At 36.6% G+C, this 23,972-nt stretch overlaps 1 protein-coding gene across 1 annotated transcript; it reads right to left on the bottom strand.

Annotated features, from left to right (window-relative positions):
- Positions 1 to 601: 601 nt before the first annotated feature.
- Positions 602 to 21,577, bottom strand: LOC111504344 (UDP-glycosyltransferase UGT5). Its single transcript, XM_023158875.2, has 4 exons — positions 21,305 to 21,577; positions 11,250 to 12,053; positions 5,131 to 5,350; positions 602 to 2,031 (listed from the first exon to the last, which is right to left on the bottom strand). Exons 1-4 carry the CDS (start codon positions 21,543 to 21,545, stop codon positions 1,749 to 1,751), a joined length of 1,548 nt encoding a protein of 515 aa, XP_023014643.2. The 5' UTR covers positions 21,546 to 21,577; the 3' UTR covers positions 602 to 1,748.
- Between the last annotated feature and the right edge of the window lie 2,395 nt (positions 21,578 to 23,972).

Below are 23,972 nucleotides of genomic sequence, written 5' to 3'. Positions count from 1 at the left end.
ATTCACTGTGTTTCTGGCGTTGAAACCGGTCATTATCACGCATTGGTCGAAGATGAAACGAACTGGTTTGAGTTTGACTATAGTCGTGCCAGTAAATATTCCGGCAATATCTTGAATTTATTGGAACCTCTGGAGACACCCTATATTTCATTCTATGAAAGAGAGGACATTGGCAGATCAAGATCCTCAGATGATTTGGTGCTGCAGGTTTTTCTGGGTTTTCCTGCAGCTAAAAAACGAATGCGCCACTAGAATCAATGAAGTCGCCCCGGAGCGCCAATTAATTGTTTCATACTTTCATAATTTTTGTATTTTTTTCTAAATATTCTTCTATGATTAAAAATTCATTGAAATCGAAAAAAAGTTAAAAATGTACAAGAAATTTTAAATTTTTTTCGACCTCTTTCACAACTGATTACCGGAGCTCCTTAAGAAAAACACTGGAACACTTTCATGGACTTTTAGAAAGTGAGGAAGATGGGGAACATCCTGCTCTGGATCATAACTATCATTTGTGACCTGTCAAAGACCACCTTGTGCATAAGTTATCGGTCTCATGTAGTTTTTTTCAGAAATACGTCTCTAATACATATAAATCAACTCGTTTTTGTTGTTGTTTTCTAACTTTATTGTTTTCTTTTTATGACGTAGTCTGGAATTGAAGTTTCTTTCATTATATCATCATGTAATACTAAACCATGTTTTCTTAATAAACATGTGACATAATTATCGAATTCCTGAGTGACCAGTACGAGTGATAAGGAGAAATCGATTCGAGAACATTTCAATTAAAATTACTTTTGACATGGTGCTGTCCATTATATTTCTATACAAGTGTGAGGCAATTAGTGTTTGATAGCAGGTCTAATAGATTAATTCATTGGGTCATTTTCAGTATGTCTCAGGTACAAGTGGTTTTACAAAAATACCTTGATATCTATACTGTTGGAATATGGGAAATACCGTTCCTGTTGATCTTATCATGAAATAGGTACATCACATTGGGAACAGAGAAGTGCCAGATAAGATTTCTAGATGTTGAACAGTACAAATATTTTTGGTTTCAATCGAATAATCACTACATTTGAAAGAGCCACATTATTTGAAATACAGAAACAGTTTCATACTGAACAACTTTTTTTTTAATTGAAAGGGTATGTTTTTAGAAGAGATTGATTTTTGTTGAAGAAAGGTTTTATCTTTTTTCCATCTTGATACAAAAATGTGAGAATCTTTCAAAGGAAGAAAGGAAGCGTGTTAGGAATCACACGTTAAAAGGTAAGACCTCGTTAGTCCTTAGCTCGCACAACTTTCTCAACTTCTGAGAGTTGTCGTTCGTATGGGGGCGACAGCTGATTAACAGATAAAATGATTTTTAAGGAAGGAATCAATTTCAAAACTTAACTCTATACAAAAATGAGTAGCTGTTTCGAGAGGGTTTTTCCTTAATTTTTGACACTGATTGCTTTTCTCCTTTCTTTGGAAGATTCCTACATTTTTTGTATCAAAATGGAGAAGTAGAAAGCCAAAATTTTTCTTTCCCAAAAATTTTTTTATTTCGAAATTTCTCCGAGGTTTATATAGTCATTTCTGATGCCTTATCATTTTAATTGAGTTTGTTGTATTCTTCTACAATCAAATCAGAAAAAAAAAAATTATTTGTTACCGACAACAGTAGTCGAAGAAATATCTTTCCAGATCAACCACAATCTATTGTTCACATAGACGTATACCAATTAAATTTGTAATCAATTTACTTTAGTTTTATTCTTCACAATTTCTCCTGTCCTAATACGCATTCGTCTAATAAACGTATATACAATCAAAACTATCAAAGAAGATAACAAAATTAGTAAAAATAAAATGTCTATCAGATATAGTTGATACCAGCTGAGATCAATAGCAGAAGACCTCATGTGTGGTGCTCCATGGTGACGTATCACGTATTCAATCCAGAAGATGGCTTCGTCCAATCGTTTCATTGGGTGATCTCTCATTATTTTAGAACGCATTCTAGCATGCTCTCTATACCTGCAAATCAGTTTATTTGATAAGGATAGAGTCTGCACCATAATAATACAGGGTGTAACTGAATAAGTGTAAAACATTTAAGGAGGTGATTCCTCATCGAAAAAAAGATAGGATCTTTCATATAAATAAATTTCATTGGAGCATTCCTTGTTCAGATATAGCAACTTAAAGGGGGTACATAAAATTTGTATAACAATTTTTTTCACCAGCACTAAAAAAGTTACAATATTGAAATTAACTTGACGTTTTGTACTACCAAAAAGACACTTGTCCAGAAATTTATTTGGTTTACCCCATGGTTGTAAGGGGTGGAAAACGCAACCCCTAAAATTTATTTACAATTTAACTTTTTGTCTTTGCAATTGGATGCTGGAAATGATTAGAAGAAATTGTGACTTTCTGAAGAAGATAGAATTCACAGACGAATGTAGTTCTTCTCGGGACAAGATTATTAATTTTCATAATTACCACATATGGGGTGATGAAAACCCTCACGCTATTGTCGAAACTAACCCTCAAGAACAGTTTTCTCTTAACGTGTGGCTCGGAGTTATTGGGGATGATTTAATTGGGCCTTATTTTCTACCTCCTCGATCAAATGGTGAGAAATACGTTCAATTTTTGAGAGAAGTGCATCCAGTACTGCTGGAGGAAGTTCCTTTGGGCGTCAGAAGGGATATATTTTTTATGCATGATGGGGCTCCCCCCCATTTTAGTCAAGTAGCACGTCAGCATTTAACTGAAATATATGCAAATCAGTGGATAGGTCGAGGAGGACCACATAACTGGCCCGCTCGATCCCCGGATCTCAATCCTCTAGATTTCTATATTCGGGGCCATTCAAAGCATTTGATTTATCGTGACAATAATTTGTCATTTTGTTCAAAATCTTATTGAGTAAACCTAGAATTGTTTCAGTTTGCATCTATTCTGCGATTAGAAATAACAGTAACGTTGATATTTTCCAAAATGGATTCTAGAGAATACAGTTTGAGGGAAATTACAGTTGAATGTTAAAGTTCGGTCTGAAAATGAAAATTCCCAGGCAATTTTCAATTGCTAATTTGGTTATAACTCAGCTTGTTCAAGCTGTTACTTTTTTTGAACGAAAGTAATGCGGTTGCTGTACTTCTTGATATTGAAGGAGCATTTGACAATGCACTACCTAAATCTATAGGATTGTCTCTGGCTAGGAAGGGTATAGAATCGACCATAACTGGCTGGATCTATGTCATGCTGGTAAACAGAACTGCAACTACGACCCTTCAAGGCGAGGCTATCAGGTTCAGGGTCACCAGGGGCTGCCCTCAAGGTGGGGTACTATCTCCCCTTCTGTGGTCGCTCCAGGTGGATAGTCTGCTTGGATGCCCTCGACAGAAAAAAAAGTTGATCTGCAAGCTCATGCAGATGACCTTGTCATCCTGGCAAGGTCCACGTCGGGAAGGGTAGCTTGTAATATCCTCCAAAACGCGTTGGACGTTGTTTACAGTTAGTGCCTGGGGGAGCAGATGTCTGTCAATCCTAGCGAAACTGTGTTAATTCCCTCCACCAAGAGGAGAAAATTGGACAATCTAACGCCACTTTCCCTCAATTGTGAGGTCATTCCATTTGGAACAGAGGTGAAATATCTTGGCATTTTCCTTGATAAAAGATTTACCTGGAACGCTCACTTGAAAAAGTTTTACCCAAAGCCAGACTGTCCCTATGGACATGTCGAAAGATTTGTGGTGAAATTTGGGGTTTAGGTCCCAAACAAATCCACTGGATTTATGTGATGATTGTAAGACTAATGATAACTTATGGTGCAATTGCCTGATGGCCGAAGGCTTTACAGGCTTTACATTTTTCTGGAAAGGGGGGATATGCACATTACCACTTGCACATATCAATTTAATGCCGAATGCAACAGACTGTTTGTTGACACTGGAAGTCACAGCATTCTGGATATGATCTCTGATCTCCAACTGTCAACTACGTACTGTCTTATAAAGCACTATTCCGGAGTAGAAATGACTGAATCCTCAGGGAGAAGGATAGTTGTTCACAGATGGATCAAAAACACCTTTCGGTTCTGGTGCAGTGTTTTTAGTCGCAGATCCGGGACAGAGATATCTACCTGCCTGGGAACTTAAGCGACTGTACTTCAAGCGGAAATTTACGCTTTCGAATTGTGTGCGGAGAGATTGAATGAATCCAACCTCACAAACAAGTCGATAAAGATATTCTCAGATAGTTATGCGGCGTTGGTAGTTCTTGGCTCCTAACGAGCAATGTCTAAATTAGTAGCAAATTGCCAAAAACGACTCTTCTCGATAGGAAGACTTAACAGATTAACTCTGGTTTGGATTCCAGGCCATAAAGGCCTATAAGGCAACAAAGCTGCTGACTCCCTTGCAAAGGAGGGTGCTGCAAGCAGTTTCATCGGACCAGAACCTGTCATTGGCATCGCTTTGGGCTTTGCCAAACAAACTTCTAACACCTGGATGGCAAGAAGATTTATAGACTTCTGGCAGAATCTTCTAGGATTGGCTCATTCCAAGGTCTTCATTCATCCTTCGAAGCTTGATACCAAACAGATGTTGGACTACAGTAGGGATGAACTACGATGTCTAACAGCCCTTCTTACAGGTCACTCACATTTGAATCATCATATGCAGAGACTTGGACTGTCGGAAGACAGTGTGTGTCGCCTCTGTTTGGAAAATGATGAAACAGCAGAGCATATACTTTGTGCCTGCCCCGCTGGGGATCGAATCAGGTTCTTAGAGTTCGGTAGAGCCGTACTCTTACTATCTGACTTAAAAGACCACTCACCATACAAACTAATCGGCCGAGTGTGAATAGGTGTAAGCCACAATGAACCTTCGCGGGTTGCGGTGGAGGGTTGAATAGACCCAGTCACTTTAGACCTAACCTAACCTAATAATAAAAAGTTAAATTATCATCATTGAATAATTTCATTTAAGAATTACCAATGCTACCTATCATCATCTTAATTGTGCTTTGAAATTCTATATAATTTTTTTTTATGATGAAAATAATGTATATACCACACCAATGAACAACTGATCAGGTATTTATAGTCAAATTATGACTCACTTAGGATTATTTAAAAGCTCGTTTAAAGCATTGTCAAAGTTTTTGTCGTTCAAATCGAGAAAGTCGATTTTCAATCCCATTCCCGTATGAACCGCTTCTTCAGCATTTTTGTGTTGGTCCCATACGATTGGCAATCCGAGAATGGGTACTCCATGATAAATTGCTTCTGTGATACCAAGTAAACCTCCGTGAGTAATGAATGCTACGGTATTCTGATGACCTGAAAAATGAAATGATAAGTTCAGTCATTCTCCTAATGTTGGGATATTTAATGCTATGAAAGTGAAAGTTCAAAGATGCTTGATGAAAGGTTGCTGCAACTATATTCGGGAAAAATTGAATCGTCTCTGTTTCATTTGAAAATGAAGAAAAATGGTATTTCTCTTTTATTTTTTGATTTCAGTATAGAGATGATGTTGAACAATGTGAAATCTTATTTGAATTAAAAAGGGGAATTTTCTTCGGGGGGCTAATTTTTTCGGAACGAAAGGTTTTGGCTTTCTACTTTTCCATCTTATATAATGTCTTATTCCGAAACATCGATGTCCTCCATTGAGGATGTTTTTCACCACTTTTATTTGTAACCAACGTAACTGCAGTTTCGTCCTATATGTACACATAGCAAAGTTAGTTACAAATGAAAGTGGTAAAAAACATAGAAATTCTCATGTCACTTTTCAAAAATTTTTTTTTTGTATACTATGTTGTGTAGCAATTCTCTAAACGACGTCTGATTCGATTCCAAAACGAATGTTTAGAGTACAAACTGAATAGGTGAAGTGTTTCATGAAAAATTCAATATTCGAATAAGAGTAGTTATTTCGAAAGTACTTAAGTACTATTTCTTTCGTGTAAAGTATAATTCAATGTTTACATAAAAGGAGTTATTTCGAAAGTATTTTTTCTTTCGTATGAATAATTCAATCTTTATATGAAGTTAGTTGTTTCTGAAGGTCTTCCACGAAATCACAATAGTAAAGGAAATGATATAAATGAGCAGCTCTCCAATTTTTGACTTTATAATTTTGTGAAACAAAGTTTTCATCATTTCTGGTGATGAAATGTATCAAGTAGATCAAGGATTGGCAACCTTTCAATAAAGAGGTGCCCATGTTCAATTTTCAACAACGCCAAAGTGCCACAAAAAATCTATATAATTTTTATACAAAAATTGTTGAAAGTAATGAAAAAATGATCTACAATATTTCTAAAACTTTCAATTGAAAATAAATGAAATGTTTTCAATGTGATTCTTGTCCTTGTGTTTCTCGCGAAAGCTTTTGTATTTCTGGTTGATGTCTCGTTACTTTCACACACACCTCTGAATTTTCTGTTGTTAACCGGCTTCGATATGGATTCAAAATGGTTTTTATATGGAAAAAAACTAGAACAAATCTAGAACAGTTTGACCCGATCCTTGCGACTCAAGGTTTAGTTCGCCGATATGATTTGTAATATCGTTGAGAACATTAACTTACAACTCCATTCTTTATTATCTAGTTCAGGAAAGACTTGAGCCTGATTTTTTGCAACAAAAATGACCTAGTTTCTCTTGAACATTTCAGAAATCTCCTGTGTAATCGACTATTTTAATATGCATTTCCCATTTCTTGTAGAAAAGACTTGAATTGTCTGTTAATTAAGAACGATCAGCAATGTAGTTGACAACTTCAACAACGGATTTTAAGCTTCCGCTAGAGATCTGCGCGCATATACTTTCTTGATGAAGGATGTAATGAAATTTCAAAAGTGGTCGACCAAGGCGAGTAGCCAGAAGAGATACAAATCCATTATGGGTTCCGACCATAGCGGATGCTCCGTCTGTAGTAACGCATTAAAACTTAGTCAATTCTAGTCCCCGTTTCTGATAATGTCTGTAACATGTCTTCGCCTCTTGTCCTTACTTCCAATGGAAGCAAACATATCAGTTCTTCATACACACGGTTATTGTCAAAGTACCGCGCAACGACTGCCTACCGGGAAATGTCATTAACGTCGACACTTCCATCCAACGAAATAATAAGTAGATGATCCTTGAATATGAAGCCTACGTGTCATGCTTGTATTAGAAATTGGTATGATTACTGATTCAAATAACAAGTGAATGTATGATGGCCTTTCCAGTTATCGATATTCAATTTCTGAGCATATTCATCAATATGCAACTCCTGAGGAAAAAAGTGATGAAAATTTTGAAAAAATTAAAGGGACTTCGGTTTTTAATAACTATACGAAATATATGAAATATATTCTCAAAAGTGAGAAACTGAATATATTAACTTTTTCAGTCTGCTTCAAGAAAATGTATTGCCCACCATTTTTTTTTCAATACTTTTCTCAATAATGTTTTTCAATTGATTTACATCCATTTGCGGTTGCTGTATTTCTTGATATTGAAGGAGCATTTGACAATGCACTACCTAAATCTATAGGATTGTCTCTGGCTGGAAAGGGTAAAGAATCGACCATAACTGGATGAATCTATGCCATGCTAGTGAACAGAACTACAACTACGACCCTTCACCCCACCAGGGTCACCAGGGGCTGCCCGGTACTATCTCCCCTTCTGTGGTCGCTCCTGGTGGATAGTCTGCTTGATGCCCTCGACAGAAAAACAGTTGATCTGCAAGCTCATGCAGATGACCTTGTCATCCTAGCAAGGTACACGTCGGGAAGGGTAGCTTGTAATATCCTCCAAAGCACGTTGGACGTTGTTCACAGTTGGTGCCTGAGGGAGCAGATGTCTGACAACCACAGCAAAACTATGTTAATACCCTTTACCAAGAGAAGGAAATTGGACGATCTAACGCCACTTTCCCTCAATGGTGTGGTCATTCCATTTGGAACGGAGGTGAAATATCTTGGCATTGTCCTTGATAAAAGACTCACCTGGAACGCTCACTTGGAAAAAGTCGAAGGATTTGTGGTAAAACTTGGGGTTAAGGCCCAAACAAATCCATTGGATTTATGTGATGATTGTCAGACCAATGATCATGTATGGTGCAATTGCTTTGTGGCCGAAGGCTTTACAGAAAACGGCCCAAGAGAAGCTCTCTGGCTTAAAGAGACAGGCTTGTCTGGCAGTGGTGCCATCAGTACCACACCGTCAGGACACAGTTATCTACCTGCCTAGAAACTTATGCGACTGTATTTCAAGTGGAAATTTACGCTATTGAATTGTGTGCCGAGAGATTGGATAAATCCAACCTCACTCACAAGTCAATAGCAAACTGCCAAAAAAGACTCTCCTCGATAGAAAGACTAAACAGATTGTCTCTGGTCTGGATTCCTGGCCATACTGGCCTGAAAGGCAATGAAGCTGCTGACTTTCTTGCAAGGAGGGTGCTGCATTGGACCAGAACCTGTCACTGGCATCGCTTTGGGCTTTCTCAAAAAAACACTTTACACCTGGATGGCAAGAAGAGTTATAAACTCCTGGCAGAATCTACCAGGATTGGCTCATTCCAAAGTGTTCATTCACCCTTCGAAGCTTGACTCCCAACAGTTGTTGAACTACAGTAGGGATGAACTACGATGTCTAACAGGCCTTCTTACAGGTCACTGTCATTTGAATTATCACATACAGAGACTTGGACTGTCGGAAGACAGTGTGTGTCGCCTCTGTCTGGAAAATGATGAGACTGCAGAGCATATACTTTGTGCCTGCCCCGCTGGGGACCGAATTAGGTTCCTTGAGTTCGGCAGATCCGTACTCTCACTATCTGACCTGGAAGACCACTCACCATACAAACTAATCGGCTTCGTTAAGAAGCTGGGCTTATTTGGCCGAGTGTGAATAGGTGTGAGCCACAATAAACCCTTATGGGTTGCGGTGGAGAGTCGAATAGACCCACTTACTTAAGACCTACATCCAATTATGAAAAAACGGTGGGTCATATTTGTTGAGATGAATGTCAAACAATTCACCATTCTACCTACACTTAATGAAGAATATCATTTAACACTCAAACTTTTGGTTACACGAGATTTTTCATACTTATTCATCACTAATAATGAATGTGAGAAATGACAGGAAAACTATTCCATCTATCATTGAAATCAACATAAGACCCTGGACAGTGTTGCAGCTTTTCTCTCACTCTTTGTTATTGGCGCTGGTTATACTTTTTTCATGTAATTCTCGAATAAATTACGGATGTTTCGAAATTACAAAGTAGATTTACTAATATTTCATAATTCAAATTAGAAACTGATATCTGAACTAAGACTCAGCTTAATAATCTAATACACTTCAACTAGAGCAATGGTTCCCAATCAGTGGTGCGTGGACCACCAGTGGTCTACGGGCGGTGAGCCCGCTAAATTTACATCCAAATTTGTCTGACCGTCCGCTAGAATTCTTTGAAGGAAAATTAGAGAACTGAAAAAAAAATGAAACTCGGGTCTAGCGTTAGATTTGCAACATCGGAAAAATCATTTGTAGCGTCGTTTGAGATTTCTGAATTGATAGCACAATCTAGAAATCAATAGCACAATCTAGAGGCCAAGAAAAAAATAAAAGATATACCTTTGTCCAATAACACGGTCAAAGCTCGAATTGTAAACTTATGTCAAATGTAATCGAGTAGTAACTTGTTTCAAGAATAAAAAAGACGCCATTTTTCGCTTTGCAGTGTGATAAGTCGACTGACATTTCAAATTGCTGTCAACTACTTGTATTTGTCCGCTTTTTAGACGACGACAACATAATAAAAGAAGAATTATTGATTTCACGGAAATTGGCAAAAAACATCGAAAGGTATTGACGTCATGAACTCAATATCGGAATAATTTGAGAAAGATAATCTTATGTGGGATAAACTCGTTGCCCTCTGTATTGATGGTACTCCGGCAATGTTGGGATCATGTTCCGGTCTGGCGACTTTAGTGAAACAGAAAAATCATTAGGTAATAACAACTCACTGGATCATATATCGTTAGGTGTTAGCTTCTAAGACTCTTCCTGGGTGCCTCAATGATACACTGAAAATGACCATAATAGTTGTAAATGCTATCAAAAGTTCGATGGCTATCGAAAGGAATTATGTTGGGAAGATTATATGAACTGAGAGCAGTGGTTGAGATTTTTCTGATTGACAATAAATGATTTGTTAAAACAGTTTACTAATCCGGCATGCCAAATGAATTTGGCTTATCTTGTTGATATTTTCACACACTTAAATAAATTAAATACATACGATTCGGGAAATGAACAATTAGAGAACGTCGCAAATATATTCATTTTCGAATATAAAGTTCGCGCTTTTATTTGCAAACATTAGTTGTGGTTAGGCAAAATTGAAGAAAATAATTATTTTGCGATTGCGACATTAAAAACACTTGTGGAAGACAACAAGTATGGTACTATTTGAGCAAATATACAAGAAAACAGCAAGACTCATTGGCAAATGTTGATTGATGAATTCAATCGTTACTTCCTAGAATATATCGGAGAAGCTAAAGTTGATCAAAAATTCATAACGCTTTTAGTACGGACGCTGGAGAAGTTACTGAAGAAATCCAGGGAGAACTCATTGAATTCCAAAATGAAACTGCAAGAATGCTTTAGAATCGAATTCACTTGAGTCGTTTTGGTGTAAAAAAGCAATTTCTTATACTAAACTTCGAGGAATCGCCTTGTGCTATTTCATAATTTTTTCAACCACTTATTTATGTGAACAAGAATTTTCTGCTCTATTGGTAATCAGAAACATGGCGAAGAATCGTTTGTAAGTAAGTGATGATTTGCGTGTAGCTTTGAGTAACAATATGAGTCCTGTGATAGCCGAACTCATGAAGACGATGTAAAACCAGAAATCACATTAATAGAAATTGACAGAAGTTTATCCTAAAAATATTATCATTTCTTGTTTTGTAATATCCTATCGAGTTTCCAATTAAAGTTTCAGTTTGATTATTACAGTTTATTTTTACTATACTCACAATGTAAGTAGGTATGTACCACTATGTAAGTCTTACATAGTAATCTCTGCTACCAAGAATAATATAAAAGTGGTCCCGGACTTAGAAAAGTTTGGGAACCCCTGAACTAGAGTGATGCATCATTTCAATAGTTATTCATCCATTTGAATATTTCTGATGATTCTCACTCTACTTACCCAAAACGTCTTGCTGTGGTAACCATTTCAAAAGCATCACATTTTCCGGCTTTTCTTCGAGGTCACTCTCAAATTTCCAAATGACTTTCTGCTTGATTTTTGAAAAAACATTCAGAATAGCTCGTAGTCTCTCTGCAGAAAACCACCGATCGCTTTTTATATGCGATCCTAAGGAAAATACAATGACTCCTTCAGTTGCGTTGTCCATGAACTTCTTTATTTCCATAGGCAGAGGTCTTGGAGCGCTCAAATGGTAACCGCCGATATCTTTAATATTCTGCTGCAATGGTATCGGATCAGAAATACTGTGCGACGAAACAAGCATCATGCTGGCATTGTATAAGAGAGTTCCGAGATCTGGAGTATCGGGAAGGACCCTTTTCAAAAGGGCATTCTGCTCGGGTAACATCCTGGTACTTATAAAGATATTCCCAGCCAACTCGAAGTAGGCATTGCATATTCGCTGCCATATTCCCATTTTGGAGCTGAATCCTGACAGAAAGCTCGGCACGTACGAAGATGGTGCTGGATTGGCCATCAAATAGTTGGTGAAGAACGTAGCAGGTCCTGGGGCTACGAGAATAAGATGACTGTTGAATATATGAGGTAAAATCATCAGGGCTTCATTCGCGAAATGCTCTAGTACTACTAAATCAAATTTTTCTCTGGAGTTGATTAGTTCTTGAACAGATTTGCTCTTCAAAGTAGCTTCTGTTGTCGTCATTCCAAAATCCAAGCCAGCTTCTAGTTTTGTCCAATAGCTCATCTGTGAGAATGTAGATATATTCATTCTGATATGTAATGCTGAAAAAAGTAAAAAGCTGAGTAGAAAGAAATTCGAATTCATTCAATTCAGAAATTCAATGAAGGTCCCTTTGTTTTCCTGATAGAAATTGATGAAAATCAGGCTACCATTCTGAAACTCTCAGACTACACAGCTGGTTATCAAAAAAAGACACACACCAAAGCGATCGATGTTAGTAGTAGTATTTCACAATGAGACATAGATAGCACTAAACATGTAATTCCTCAAGGGAGTCTATTGGATCTTCTATTTCTCTGTAAATATGTGTTACTATGTAAGTGTTTGTAAAAATATTTTGAAATTTTGTAATTATTTAAATTCTTCAAATTACTGTTTTACTTAAATGATGAATGTAATTATTTCTTTGGGAAACATTCTATACAACAAACGAGAAATAATGACCCATGCGCAACCATTTGGTCCTAAATGGGTTTTCTCCGTTTATTTGCCAGTGACACCCACAGTTTTTTAATGCCATTATTCTAAACATCCTAATGTGAATGAACGTATTATTATTTTTTTTCACCGTAGTTTGCGCGGGTCAGGCCCTATTTCCCGAAGCCCCGATACATTCGGGAGGGCGCTCCAGCATTATCAACCAAGGACCACTCCCCACACCGTGGGGTAAGTGATCATTGGGTTCGAGAATCATTTGCCCTGAGCAAGCGCAGTAAGCCAAGAATGACAGCCTTCTGCATCTGTGCGGCTAAGATTTATGCCTTAATGCGGCAAGCCGGTATGATTTTATTTATTATTGTTATTATTTTTATTATTATGCAATTCATATCGCGAAATTAGTGAAAATCGCAAGTATCATTTATACATGGGCAATACCTAGGTAAACATAGTTTTTAGTCTCTCGCAAAATATTTAGTCAGATTCAGGTTCTTTATTTGTTCAAACATTGACATTTCGTATGAAAATTGTCAAAACAACACTTACACATATTTCATATAATACGAGTAGACACGAAAGGTTCATGTATTTCTGATGAGGTACACTTTCTTGTTAGTCAGTGCTTGCTTGAAGACTGGCAGTAAATAAATCTAAAGAAATGAACTTTAAACGTTCAAGCCAGGCTCGGATATACCTACACAGTAGGTTGAATGGACTGACGCCTATCAGAAAACAACTGCTCCCCTGGTTAATACCACGAAGGGTCCATTCAACTTACTGTGTAAATATATCTGAGACTGGCTTGAACGTTTAAGGTGAACGTTTCTTTGGATTTGTTTACTACCACTCTTCAAGCATAGCCCACTGACTAATAAGAAAGTTTTTCTTCCTTATTTAGAGGAATCGTGCAAATTTCGGATATGCAGTTGGTTAGTACCACGTCCACTAGATGTAGTGACATTTTGTTGTTGGCTCCAACTTAGGAAGAGGAATGAAATACTCTGAAATAATTCCGATTTTCAATTATGGAATATCATTGACTTTAGGTCGACGATAGCCACTATCTTGCACTGACGAGTGGCTAATGAGCCCGAAACTGGTCTACAAGTGTGCCCGTTCCAAAATTGAAGGTCGACTCTTTCAGTTGTATTGTCAATTGCATATGCAATATTCCTGCACTGACGCCTGTCGGATATAATCCAACGCCCTTCATGGTATTAGCCAGGGGAGTGGTTGTTTTCTGATAGACGGCAGTGCATTCAACCGAGAATGGCTTGAACGTTTAAAGTTCATTTCTTTAGATTTCTGAGGTAGAAATACTAAAATATCTAGTCAGTGCAGAGAAACCGTGATCGAATAAAAACGACTTCAGTCTAGTTCTGAATTTCAGAGTGGAGTCGGTTTTGTTCGTGAACTCAATAACTTTTTCAAAAATATTTTCTGGGATGCTTTTCGAGAAATATTCGAGTATTTACTCATTGTTAACACATAACTCAACATGTTAAGAACAACTCCCGAATTTCTGAACGTATACGTTACCGATCTTAACTTGTACACAAGCGGCTCACAATGTGCATTCCAATTCAGATTGTTGACGATAAACAGGGTGTTTTCCTAATTACGGTACGAAACTTCAGAGGGTGACTCGTTTCAAGGTCGTTTCAAGTAAATCCCTATCTCTGAACTTTGTATATCGCTAAAAGACACTGATTTCATAATTTCATATAGTTTTCGAAAGCTGATAAGATCGTAAAGCAATGTTTTTCGGAACAGCAATAATATTAGAAGCGAACTTGTCGGGTGATTTAACATACAGTACGTTACTTGATCGTTAATAGAATAAGAAAAAAATATCGTATCAGGAAATATACTAAAATATCGTTAGAAGGTCTTATGTTATATGAATTGTGTAATGTCTTAAATTGATGGATTTCATTCGACTTGAAATTTATTAAGTTCCTCTTGATGTTCATGTGACAATTTTTCTTTAGCGGATATAAATCATACCCTGTTCACATGTCCCAACTTCGAACTGTTCCGCCCGGATTTCTTAAATAATTTTCTTTCCTCAAATGTTTCGTTTCCAAGTAATATAACACTTCTTTTAACTACACTCAATGAAAAAATATACAACATAATTCTAACAGTCATGATTGAATCTAAAATATCAATACAAAACGTAGTAACTCGATTCGAAATTTCTGGGGCAAAATAAATTCCGGTTTGATGCTAGGGGGAGAAGAGGGACTTTCAAAAACAGTTCTCTTTGGAGATTATTTTGAAAAAATATTTTTCACTTTCAATTCGTCATTATAAATTGATATTTGCAGCAACACACAGATAAATTAGAGGAATGGGCCAACCTGTAGAAGATCAGTATAAACCCTGACAAGAGTCAGGCAATACTGTTCAACCCGGAAGGAAATGCCATCGTCAACGCACAAGAGATTCCGTGGACCAACGAAGCTAGATACTTGGAGGTCAACCTAGACAAAGGATTAACGTTTAGGTCTCACGTACAGCAGAGAATAGGAATGGCGGGATCTACCCGACAAAACCTATTACCAATAATAGATCGAAGAAGCAACATTGAACTGAAAGTGAAGCTGCTGATGATAAAGACCGTAATACTACCGATAATCCTATATGCCTACACTGCCTAGGGCCAGTGCGCAGCGACATATAGAAGACAGATCCAGTCGTTTATGAACACGTGCGTAAGGGCCGCCGTAAACGCAGGAGGCCTGCGAAGCAGAACCAAAGACCACCCCGAGAGTCGCTGTCAGGCGGCTCAGGTAAATATAAAAATTTGTCAACCAGTTTCAGATTAATCTCTTTTTCAGATTCATTGAGAACCAACACTTGCTCGCGATTAAAAAGACACTCGTCTCCGGTTAGTTTTTGGGGACCCCATGCAATAATTTAGTTAGGAAAGTCATGATGAAACAATTCAACAGATCAGAAATTAAAAGCACCTAGAAGCTGAATTTTGACCAAAGAAGGGTAGATGTCAATCTTGCTGAAGTGCCCATTAGTAAGTTGAGGACCGTTCCGGAGGAGCGGAGGTAGATAGACGAGATGGGATGTTCTGCACACATTAACCGTCTGGGGAAGATTTCAACTCAGGGCACTCAACCCGGGCGGGGGGATATTGGGGCATTATAAATTTCACTACTCATATTCAGAAGAAAGGTAATAATCGTTTATAATTTTATCATTACCATAATAACTTCAATTGAATTGAAGGGATTTTATTTTCAGGAGAGGTTTACTTTTGAGAAACGAAGGTTTTGACTTTCTGCTTCTTCATCTCTATTTGGAAAAAGAAAGCAATTATTTTCAAAATGAACTCTTCAAAAAGATGTGATATCTCTTTCAAATCCATAACTAATGTTTGGACTACAACCTAAGTAGAAAGAAGTGTTTTTTGTATAATTCAATGCTCATATAAGAGTTGTTGTTTCCTAAGTACTTTTTATTATGTGTGATTCAATGTTAATACAGAAGTGTTCGTGCCTGAAAGTAATTTTTTTGCTTGATCTACACATAAAACATGTGAAGAGTTTATTATTTTTTTCCTTCGTTTAGAAGTTTTTGACGTTTTTTGTATAAAGTTAAAGAAGTAGAAAGCCGAAACCTTTTCCTTCCCATCTTTAATTATGATGGTATTACCTCTATGAAGCGTGAATTATCTAAAATGTCAAAAATATTCAATATGCAGGATCTCACTCAAACGGTTCACAAGGATGGTCGTTCTAATAAAAGACAGGATGTGGTTTTCCTCTTCGATTCGACTTCAACCCACGTTTGTTCAGTGCCTGGGAATTCGTGGATTTTTTTATGAATACACTATCGTTTCTCATTCCACAATCTTTTCCTGAATACCGTATGATTTCATCTGATATTTCATAATTCAACCATGTTTCACATATGGTCAGAATATAAATGTTTTGTATATTATTTGTTTCACGTTTGGTGAAATATAATATAATATTAACTTCACGTTTGAGCAACGAAATTTGTCTCACATATATCATGAAAAAAATTGTTCAAAAAACATGAAAATATTGATAATTTGTGAAACGGCCAATTGAAAATGAAATGAACTAGAAATACGAGAAAAAAATTGTTTTGGAAAATCAAGGGTGATTTTTCTGAGAATTATACTTTGTCAAAAATATATTGACCAACTTTTGAAAATCACAAATCAAACTGGTAGGTATTTTTCCTTTTCCAGAAAGTTGTTTTAGAAACATCATTTTCAGATCGATCATATAAAACAATTCAAAATCATTTTTACTGACAAAGTCGCGATGAAAAAATTGAATTAACTTTTGTTTGCTCCATGAAGTCAAATTCAACTACACGGGTCAATTAATGTCTGCATATATTCATCAAATTTCGTTTCTACAAATATCCTCTTTCATTTGAGAATGATAAATAAAAGAGTTTTTTCTATATTTCACATCATGTGAGTTGGAGAACTAGCTGTACTTTGAAATCTCCCGAGTCGTTTTTAGGGGCATTATGATTTGATTTGCTTGGTTGAATAAGTTTTCCCGGTAACCAGTAGTCCCTTCCATACAAGAGGTAAACTTAGATATCATGAATTTTTGTGATCTAAGAATTAACGTAATCTTTTTCAATGGAGTGTGATTTCTAGAATTAGTTAGTCAAAACCTAGTTTACGTTAGGACTAGATGGAAGGTAAAACTGGAATTTCTGGCGAAGAATGAATCCAAAATATGAACGGTTCCTAAACACCCAACTGTAACACTCTTCTAGACGCACGTTTCACCAACCAAGTTGGCGTCTTCAGGAGATGGAGGAAACTAATTTTCAGCTCTGGAATTTACTACATGCAGAAATCAAAAGTGAAAACTATCGAGGAGAGATTCATACGAATCAGAAAATGAATATTTCAATAGAAATTTCTAAATAACAGTCACTCTCAACTACCTACACGGAAGGCTCTAGCAAACTCTAATGTCGAAAAACTACTACTTTCCCGGCTAATACCCTTACTGGATATTGAGATTCCTTACAGAGGCTAGCCTCATGATGTTTCTCGTTCATCAAGCAGCAGGATCATGCTGAAATATCTGTCTGATATAATTCAATATAGCTTCGTATAAGCCGGGGAAGTAGTTGTTTTCTCACAGATGTTTACCTTCTGTGGAGGTAGTTGAGAAAGATTATTATTTAGAAATTTTTTGTGATATTTATTTTCTTATAAGAAGTCGCTCCGGAGCGCCAATTAATTTTTATTGTTGTTTTATAATTTAATGTATTAATAAATAATAATTTTAAAATAAAAAAAACAGATTTACACTACTTTCACTTTTCGATAAACATCAATGATTTCGGGTATACATTTACAAGACATTTCTCGTGTAAGTCTACTCAAATTTTAACAGAGTCATCCATTAAAAAGTATACAATGACTGTTTTAAATTGAACCTTTGCACTGTTCATAGTTCACAAATCTATTGTCATGTACCGATCCCAACAATTTCAGACAGTTTTTATTAAATATATGGCCGTTCTCCAAGTCGTGTTGAGCGACACCAGATTTCAGACTTGCCCCTGGTAATATTGTCATTAGTGGAAAAATTTTTCTCTGTTTTTTCTCTATTCAGTGAAATATCATTGAACCACCACCTAAGTCACTGCCATTTTTAAGGTGGCAATCAATTTCGTGAGTGCATAATAGTGATGTATCATAAGCGTGTATCACACATATATGAGAAGGAATACGGAAGAATAAGAAACAAAAGTGGTCCAAGAAAAGAACCCTATGGAACCCCAGTGTTGTGAGGCAAGAGATTTGATATTTTGTCGTCACCCATAGCAAAATACTGTTTTCGATTTTCCAAACATGAGAAAAGGAGTGAAAGTACATTACATTGTCTCTCACTTCTTAAACATTTCGTTCATTTACAATATTATAGGAAATACAATCAAATACATTACTCAGGTCACACAGTGTACCGTGTTAACCATTTTTAAAGACTTCAACAGCTCCTCACGATTATTCGAAGAGTGAAGCATGACTTCTTGAAACCTCCTTGAATCAGGTTGAGAAAGTTGTTCACTTTAAAAAAAATGAGTGCAATACGTTTTTTTGAATAAATTTGAAGATTTACCCAAATATGGAAACTTATGGAGAGAGAGCGGTGATTTTGTAGGCTTGGAGACTGGAATCACTTTGCTGATTTTCACTTATCAGGGAATGTGTTTTAAATTATGCATACATTGAACTTTTTTTTGTTTTGGTTGTATATGTCCAATTAGTTTATTTTTTGAGGTTATTATTGTCGTTTCAACCTTCAAAACTAGATACGGATTCTATTAAAAAAGATCTTACTGAAGAAGGCTCCAAAAGTGTATCTGAGGTGTTATATTATTTCAGATGAAGCAAGATTGATATTTGTTTGTTTCAAAATTTCTAAGTCTCCAACGGTATTTTGTCTTGTTGTCAGACTCATCAATGAATTTGAAATAAGCGGATTTTTTTCTCGATTATTGCTTTTTGAAATGCAGCATTTATATGCGTCATAGCTCGCTCAGGTATCAAAGGGATTATCAATAACCTCATAGACTTCTTTTTCATTCGACATTGAAAATAATATAATTTATTTTTATTAAGAATATTTTTTCAATGTGAACTTGCTGTGTTCAGAAAATTTTTGCAATGTAAACTTTGTGATCTTATAAAAATAATTCCAGCACAATGAGTAGATAATATATACAGTGTGGTACCTTTAACTGGAATAAATTCAGTAGAATTGTAGCAGAATGTTTCTTGCAAAATTCCTGAGACAGGTCGATTTTGTTTTCAAGAGAGATACATTTCTACATTCTAATGAACCAAATTACATGCATCCCTTACATAGGGTAGCTACCCCCTAAATTTTTTTAAATAGCAATAATTGTTGATTTATATTAAATTTTAAAGACATATTATTTCTCTAGACAGCAGTGCTCGATTTTTAAAATTTCGTCGATTAGTTTCCGAGATACTATCAATTTAATATTTTGCATAAAAAATTAGCATTTTTCAAATTATCCTCATGTCTTATGAAAAATGCGCAGCTTTGAAGAAAATGTTTAAACAGGTCGATTTTGCCTTCAAGGGAGAAACATTTTAACAATGTAATAAATAAAATTACGTACACTCCTAAGCAGAGTAGCTACCCCTAGAAAATTATTAAATAGCAATAAAGGTTGAGTTGTAATATGCTTTAGAAACAATTTATTTCCCTTAACAACAGTAATCGATTTTTAAAATTTGATCAAGGAGATTATAGTGAACTATCTAGTTTTACTAGATAAAAAATGGTACAAATAAGATTTAATTTAATAGATGCTCAAAGTGTTCACCAAGTACATGCTGGCATAGTCCAAGCCGATGGTAAAATTCATTTCTTACATTTTTCAAAATGTCTGGAGATATTTGACGGATTTCATGCCTAATGCGTTCTTGGAGTTCATGTATGGTTTCTGGTTTCGTTACATAAATTTTGGTTTTGAGGTATCCCCATAAGAAAAAGTCTAGTGGGGTAAGGTCAGGAGAGCGTGCCGGCCACTCAATTGCACCTCTTCTGCCAATCCATCTACAGCATGTACATGGTGAACACTTTGAGCATCTATTAAATTAAATCTTATTTGTACCATTTTTTTTCAACCGTTACCCTTATGTTTATTGTAAAACTAGATAGTTCACTATGATCTCCTTGATCAAATTTTAAAAATCGATTACTGTTGTTAAGGGAAATAAATTGTTTCTAAAGCACATTACAACCCAACCTTTATTGCCATTTAATAATTTTCTAGGGGTAGCTACCCTGCTTAGGAGTGTACGTAATTTGATTTATTACATTGTTAAAATGTTTCTCCCTTGAAGGCAAAATCGACCTGTTTGAACATTTTCTTCAAAGCTGCGCATTTTTCATAAGACATGAGGATAATTTGAAAAATGCTAATTTTTTATGCAAAATATTAAATTGATAGTATCTCGGAAACTAATCGACGAAATTTTAAAAATCGAGCACTGCTGTTTAGAGGAATAATATGTCTTTAAAATTTAATACAAATCAACCCTTATTGCTATTTAAAAAAAATTAAGGGGTAGCTACCCTATGTAAGGGATGCATGTAATTTGGTTCATTAGAATGTAGAAATGTATCTCTCTTGAAAACAAAATCGACCTGTCTCAGGAATTTTGAAAGAAACATTCTGCTACAATTCTACTGAATTTATTCCAGTTAAAGGTACCACACTGTATAAATATTGTTTCGAAATGTATTGAATCGTGGCTAACTAATAACATTTCAGGTAATAGTTTGAAACACTGTTCATTAAAGTTCCAATTTTAATCCACCTCAAGAATTTTGTAACATCTTCATTTCCATCAAAGTGATGGATTGAAATGTAGGTAATATATTGTTTTTGAATACTCGTTGAGAAGGGTATGCTGTTTATACTCGTACTGAATTTTTTCTAAAATATTGTACAGTTTGGCATTGTAACTACTATAGGACACTCACCCACCTCTGGTTCTTTCATGTGTTGCAGAAAAAAAATTGTTAATAGAAAGTAAATGTCTTTCTCTTTGCTATCTGATTTTGTTGACACTGCCCTCTGGAGGGGCAATAGTCTTAATCTCTGTTCAGTACTACTTATACCTTAAGGAGTTGTATATTTAGAAAATAAAATGCGTTTTAATGCATTATTTGACAAAATATTCAAAAACTGAATGTTTTCAAATATTTTTTTCTTCAATGAACCATTCTTCATCATTAAACCCTCCAAACTCACTATTTTTCCTGAATCTCTGAAAAATGGCACTCACCTTGCAAAGGTCCACTGATATCATCTTTCACAGAAATATCTCGCAGATTTTCTATTGGCACCTTCTGAGGGTAGCAGCTGATGAAAGTGACCGAATGTCCTCTACTAGAGAGTTCCTTCATAATAGAAAAACCTAGCACAAAATGGCTGTGTGAACAGTAAGGAAAAACTCCCAGTATTTTAGCTGATCGAACAAATTCGATAGTGGTAAGTATTGTGAAAAATAAAAGTTGATATTTCATTGTGGATGTTGAGTGAAAACTGATTCTTGTATACAATATTTTGAAGGAATTGATATCGAGTAATTATAGCTAACAAGTTTTCCGGTACACAGCTGTCACGGTTTTGCAATCGAGTATAAGGTGAATTATGTACAAGGTGTTCTAGACTAAAAAGTATAGTTAAAAACCAGAAGCGAAACGAGTGATCTATTTCAAAATATGTGTGGAATTCAATGAGTGTATTCTAATAATGGTGGAAGAGTACATGCATGCTATCGGTATGAAATTCGGGATACACAAATGTGCAACGATCCATCTCAAAAGAGGATGTTCCGACTACGAAGAGGATGTGCATCTAGTTGATGGAAGCATCCTGCACAATCTGGATGCTGAAGAAACATATACTTACTTCGGGATGGAATAAAGCCATTCACAAAAAATAACAGCAGTGAAGAACTCTCTCCGCGGCAGGTATCAGCACAAATTTTGACAGATCTTGTCATCGGAACTGTCGGGGAAGTTGCTTCAACGAATATGCTTGCCGATCCAATCTTACTATACTCGTTTGGATTAGTGAAGTGGACTTGGGAGGAGCTCGACGAAATGACCCTAAAAATGATGTACCTCCATAGGAATTTGCATCCCAAATCGTCCGTTTCATGTATGTACTTCTCGCGACAATAAGGATGCCGTGGGCTTTTGAGTTTGGAGTATCTACATGACAGAATGGTACTGGATGGAGCTTGTAAAGTCGTCAGGAGTTCGGATCCTCTCCTCTGCAAGGTGCGCGACCATGAGAAAGCGGGAATTGGAGCATTTCTCTTCAGGGCTGCAGGGCAGCTGGTGAACTTGGTTTAGCTTTCGACACTGAACGAGGTGATCACAACTCTGTTACCGAGTTGAAACGCGTTTGGCAAAAGGCCCATATAAAAGCCGCAGAGATCACTTCATTCCTGCGGCAATACAAGGATAAGCCAATGCATAGGGTCTTCTTTAAACACATCAAAGACCTTGGCTCATTTGAGCGCCTGACTTTCGCTTTCCTTAGGTCGAGTGGTGTGAAGTCAGAAACTGAGAGGTTCATCATGGCTGCAAGGATGGTGTCTCCAACAACTTACCCTACCGCAGTAGCGTGATGTCGGAAAGACACAAGGTACAGTGCCTACCACGAGGCATCTGATACCCCAATGCACTTGCTGTCAGCATGTCTATCATATGCGGTCTCACCTTATATCTATCGACATAACGCGTCCCTGAGAGTGCTTTATTACCACCTACGGCACTTTTACGGAACTGACGAGACACCGGTGTTGCCCTACGCTCCTGGGGATATTGGAACTATTCACCCCTTCCATCCCTTACCTTCAGACTGATACATGCTATCAACCCCCTGATGTAGTCTCAACAACCATCAAAGTGAGACGAAATTCGTCGTGAAGTTTTCAACCCGGGTGAGGCGAAATTCTTCCAAAAAAGGAAGACGGATGAAATATCTTTTTTCGAATTCTGCACACATTATCCCCCATTAAAATGGTTGTTGCGATTTTTGGAATCATTGATGGAATGTTACCTATCCTACTCTCGAATCTCAAGATTATACCAGCTTACGGTATACGGCAGCAATCTTGGTCGAAAAATGTAGAAGTCTTCCTTCTTTCATTGCGTATGCTTAGGGTACAGTATTTTCTGAGAGAAAATAGCAGAATATGAGAGCTATTCGTTCGCAAATTTTTGGGAACAGAATTAATATTTTATGCAAGTCTCTTAATTTACAGAAATCAATCTGAAAGTTGCTACTGGGTATGTCAGCAACTACAACTTTCATGCTATTTCTTTGTGGACTGACTGTGAAATAATCCTGCTGACTGTCAAGAGTGGCTTATAATTAACCTCTACGAAATTTTGAATCAGCCTCTATCCCGATATTTGTATTCTGGCTGGTGGGTGCAGTACCTTGCAGTACCTCAGTCCATCGCAGCCACAGAAGGTCGTCTTTCTGAAATGCATGACAGAAGACCCACTTCTCTAGTCACACATTTGTGTTGCCTACCCATCTGATGAAGGTAGTTGCAAACTGATGGCTGATCAGATCCTCACTAGATTGAGAATCAAATTTTTAGCGTTTCGCACAGTCATACTCCTGTCAGCTGACTTGTAAAATCATTTACCGAATAAAGTAATCGGCTTTATTGAAAAGTTGTATCCATTGTGTCGAATTTGAACCGATATGAGGCACAATATGTTGTAGTGGAGGGTTGAATGTACCTACCTACTACTTCCTGAGACTGGAAGACTGGTCGAAGATATTGTAGAATGCGATATGTGACGAGAGGTATTTTTTGAATTTGAATGTCATCAGAAGTAAACGCTTGCACTGTAACATTCTAAACACAATCTAATACAAAGAAATCCTTTTTGATAATGTTGACTTGTAGATTGTAATATACC

This window comes from Leptinotarsa decemlineata, unplaced genomic scaffold (genome assembly GCF_025532065.1).
Source record: "Leptinotarsa decemlineata unplaced genomic scaffold, Ldec_3_MD MMD2_tig00000133_RagTag_RagTag, whole genome shotgun sequence".
Taxonomy (NCBI): Eukaryota; Metazoa; Arthropoda; class Insecta; order Coleoptera; family Chrysomelidae; genus Leptinotarsa; species Leptinotarsa decemlineata.
Note: the sequence above shows the minus strand (reverse complement) of the source record. Positions and strands in the feature narration are given on the sequence as shown.